Source organism: Cynoglossus semilaevis, chromosome 10 (assembly GCF_000523025.1).
Source record: "Cynoglossus semilaevis isolate Cse_v1.0 chromosome 10, Cse_v1.0, whole genome shotgun sequence".
In the NCBI taxonomy this organism is placed as follows: Eukaryota; Metazoa; Chordata; class Actinopteri; order Pleuronectiformes; family Cynoglossidae; genus Cynoglossus; species Cynoglossus semilaevis.
In genome coordinates, this window is record NC_024316.1 from 19,482,783 (window position 1) to 19,487,143 (window position 4,361).

The following is a 4,361-nucleotide window of genomic DNA, read 5'->3' on the forward strand; positions in this document are numbered from 1 at the left end:
AATAATAACAGAACTACAGCTGAGAGGATACACTGGGCGTCGCTCTGCAGGATGGTGTCGTCTGGTTGGTTGGGATGCTGCATGGCAATGGCTTGTGGAAACTCTCCCAGAATTCTTTGCTGGAAATCCTCGAGGCGTTCGTAATCGAAACCACGACAGACAAACTCCTTATTCTGCAGAGGACAGATAAAGAGGTTACACGAAGCCTGGGCAGATGGCGCCGTAGGCCGTCCACCAAGAGCGTATCTGCCCCGGAGGAGGGTAACAGTGACATTTACCCTGAGGAAGAAGGGAAACTTCCTGCCGTAAAAACCCATTCGGAAAAATTCTGGTTCGATCCTCTGCTGTTCAATGATGTTGTCGTAGTAGGCCGCCTCCATTTTCTGTCTCACACACACACACACACACACACACACACGTTCATTGGTTTAATCACAGGCTTCGTTCTCCTCCTGGTGAAGGTGTGTGTGTGTGTGTGTGTGTGTGTGTGGTTCCACAGTAGAACCCACTCACTCTGATCCAGCTGAGGCTCTGATAATCGTACAGGGTCTCGTACTGAAGAGCCAGCTCCCGGCACAGAGAGATCCCGTACTCCCAGCACTGCAGGAACCACACGGAACCACACGGAACCACACGGAACCACACGGAACAAACAGAACAGACGGAACCACACGGAACAGACAGAACAGACGGAACCACACGGAACAGACAGAACAGACGGAACGTCACTGGAGGAAATCACTGATTCACTCAATCATCACAGCTTCAACACAGAACAAGAACAACTGGGGAGAAAAAGGTTCTCCAAGGTTCTCCAAGGTTCTCCAAGGACACGGAGGGAAATCTGAAACGACTTCTTCATAGAGGGAGGGTGAGAGGGTGAGGGGGTGAGAGGGTGAGGGGTGAGAGGGTGAGGGGTGAGAGGGTGAGAGGGTGAGTGGGAGAGAGGGTGAGAGGGTGAGAGGGTGAGAGGGTGAGAGGATGAGAGGGTGAGTGGGGGAGATTGAGTAGTGGCCCAAAAAAAGTTCTTTTACTACAGGGTCAATCTCCTAAATGTTTTATGTGATTTGTTGTAGTGATGCCTTATTTATATATATATATATTTGTTTTTGTGTGCAGCAACGTCACCTGATGTCGTGCATCAAGAGTTACGCAACTCTGACTTCCAGTAAAGCTTTGTTGTGGTGCACACTGCACTGGGAAAAACGACAGTAGATGTGGAGCAGGTCATGTAGTGTTGACTTTTAAACACTCCTTTTCCTTCTGTTTTTAACGAGCTGTTAACAGGGACAAACCTGACCTCAGGACTGTGCACTTAAATTTACAGAAATGCATGTAAAGTTATATATTATGTTTTTAAGTAAAGGCCTGGAAAAATGCAAACGGCCTCTCACAGTGTCAGTCAGCCTTTCAGCAGTCATCAGGGCGGGGCCTGGTTACCAGCAGGTAGAGCAGTTGTTCCGCTTCCTTCTCCACATCCTTTAACGGTACAGGTGACAGTCTTTCCTAAGATCCTGGAGGGTGTGTGCGTGTGTGTGTGTGATAGAGAGAGAGCGAGAGGGGGGGGGGGGGGGGGGGGGGGGGGGGTGAGGGGGGGAAGGGGTGAGGGGGTGAGAGGGTGAGGGGCCGGTGCCGACTGGGTCCACTTGCCTTGCCCTTGTTGAAGTAGTGCAGAATCTTGCGGCTCAGGTTCTCCTTGCGCTGCCACTCGCTCTGACAGGGATAGTGGAGGAAGTCCCTGAGGGGCCGGTCCTCCCACTGCAGCAGCTCCCAGTACAGCAGCAGGGTGAAGGCTGCCTCTGTGACAGGGACCGGAGGTCAAAGGTTAACGGGTCCTGACCAGACCAAAGTGGTCACACAAATGTTCTGGTCCGGCACATCGTCCACCGTGATGTTGTAAAGGAACAGCGCCACCTACCGAGCTACATACCAGACGCCTGTACCTAACCAACTAACTAAGCACCGGTGACTCCAGGGTAGGTGGCGCCGGTGAGCCGTGTTACCTGTGAAGTCCTCAGCCTGGAGGTGGAGGTCACACAGCTTGTGGATGTAGCGGATGTACATGTCCTCCTTGTTCACCTCGGACTTGTAGAAGTTCTGGAACAGGGGAGGAGAGTCACGGTCAGGAGGTTCTCATGGTGGAACCGTCAGTTCCAGACACCAGAACCACCTCCTACCATTAGGTTGACAGAACCGCCCACTTTCTTGTTCTCCAGTTCATCTCCTTTCATGCAGTCCCTGAAAAAACACTTCTGTCAGTAAAGTTCAGACCAGAGTCCGACGACCCTGCAGCTGGTAATGACTCAAACCAGTTCAGACCAGTTTCATCATCAAAACCTCTGACCTCTGACCTCTGACCCAGTTTTTATTCAACCCTCAAAACTGAAACATTCCCAAATCTGATCATATTTTTAACCTGTTCAGAAGAAGCTCAAACACGGGTTCTGACCCAGAACCATCTGAGGTTCTGACCCTGAACCATGTGAGGTTCTGACCCAGAACCATCTGAGGATCTGACCCAGAACCACCTGAGATTCTGACCCAGAACCATGCGAGGATCTGACCCAGAACCATGTGAGGTTCTGACCCAGAACCATCTGAGGATCTGACCCAGAACCATGTGAGGTTCTGACCCAGAACCATGTGAGGTTCTTTAATTCACTGCAGTACCAGTACCATGGGTCGGGGGTTAGACTCACCTGTAGTCCAGTAACTGTTCCACCAGTCTGGTGACCGACGTGATGAAGGAGATCCCCGTTTCTCTCCAGGTCTCCTGCTCTATCTTCTCCAACAAACTGAACGGCAGAGAAACACCAGAGTCAACAGACGGTAACTGGACCGACTGACTGGTCAGTATGAGAACCGTGTGCTTAAAGTACAACAACAACAACACTGGTCTGGTCTGGACTGCTGTGACCTCTCACCTTGGGTAAGGACCAAAGAGCAGGGTCCTGGAGACAGAGGGTGAGAACAGACGGGTGAGTCAACAGACAGTCACAGTCACAGTCACAGACACAGACACAGTCACAGACAGACGCTCACAGCAGACTGAAGAGCTCCCTGTGATTGTCGTCCCCTCTGCCGTCCGACACCATGCTGTCCAGCTTGTCCATCAGCTCCGCCTCCACCTGCGCACACACGTCCACACATTTACACATCAAGACAGACCACCTGGGCCTGGGGGGGGGGTCTGTGGTGGTGGTGGTGTTCCCCCCCCTCCTCCCCCCCCAGCTCAGTGTCACCTGCAGGTCAACAGTCACCTGTTTGAAGTTGCCGTTTTTCCTCTGCTCCCAGTCCATCATGTCGTGGAAAATTGGAATCATGATGTTCCGGACCTCGGCCTGAGGAACCAGGGTGACTCCCAAGAAGGGTCCCATCATCCCTGGGATGAAGTGGGGCTTGTTGTCACCTGGTTCACAGACAGGTTCACAGACAGGTTCACTGGTTAGTCTTGGTGTTGAACACAGAGGACGTGTGTGGACATTATGGGGGGGGTGGGGGTGGGGGGGGGTACAAACCCAGTTTCTGCCACATGCTGAACAGCTCGTAGGCCATCATCTCCCTCATGTCTCCGTGTCTGCACAGTCAACACACAACGCTGATAACAGTGACCTCTAGGTGGTGCTAGCTACAGATCTGAGTGTCCTGTCCCACGTGTCTCATGTACAAGGTTTGAATCAGTCTCTTACTTGTCCAGAACTTTCTTTCGTTTGGCAGGTCCCAGCGTCTCCAGCTGCAGACTGGGCTGGTTGATGTACAGCACAGTCAGACTGAAGAAGGAGTTCCACACCTGAAACACAAGTGCAGACAAACCACAGACCATGTGACATGTGGGGGTGCGGTCAGTCACCCCCCCCCCCCCCCCCCCCGGCTCCTCTGTCCCTGCTGCTGGAACACACACCTTGAAATCAAAGTCGGCTTCTGAGAAGTTCTTGTGCAGCGCTGGAGACAGAAACTGTGTTGTCACAACGATGATGCTGCAGAACAGACAGAACAGACAGAACAGACAGAACACCTGTCAGTCCAGAGAACATTGAGCAGCCAAGGAAAAGTGACTCGTAAGCTTTAAATGTTTTATATCTATATATTTTGTGTCTGTGTATCTTCATATCCAGTGTGTTTCATAGATTTATATCTTTGACCTGGGAACCTCAGACTCACTGGCTGGTCAGGAGCCTCATGACGCTCCAGTCCCGGGGGAAGATGGTCAACTTCATCAGGTTTCGAAACACACAGAAGATCTTCAACAGGAACTCCTGTGACGACAGGATGTGATGAAGACTGACCGTCCAGACTGACCGTCCAGCCTCACCCCGCGGGGCGCCCCCCCTCTCCCCCCCCCCCCGCAGCTCATGCCAACC

The 4,361-nt window shown here is 52.3% G+C and overlaps 1 protein-coding gene across 1 annotated transcript in view; it reads right to left on the bottom strand.

Moving 5' to 3' along the window:
• LOC103385468 (dedicator of cytokinesis protein 3-like) overlaps positions 1-4,361 on the bottom strand; it is a 24,606-nt gene that overhangs the window by 5,599 nt on the left and 14,646 nt on the right. The window contains 14 exon segments of the mRNA XM_017035835.2: positions 32-173; positions 279-383; positions 514-600; positions 1,651-1,799; positions 2,004-2,097; positions 2,178-2,238; positions 2,700-2,795; positions 2,925-2,951; positions 3,043-3,128; positions 3,261-3,409; positions 3,519-3,577; positions 3,690-3,790; positions 3,902-3,977; positions 4,162-4,256. Of these exon segments, the coding sequence (XP_016891324.1) occupies positions 32-173; positions 279-383; positions 514-600; positions 1,651-1,799; positions 2,004-2,097; positions 2,178-2,238; positions 2,700-2,795; positions 2,925-2,951; positions 3,043-3,128; positions 3,261-3,409; positions 3,519-3,577; positions 3,690-3,790; positions 3,902-3,977; positions 4,162-4,256 (1,327 nt within the window).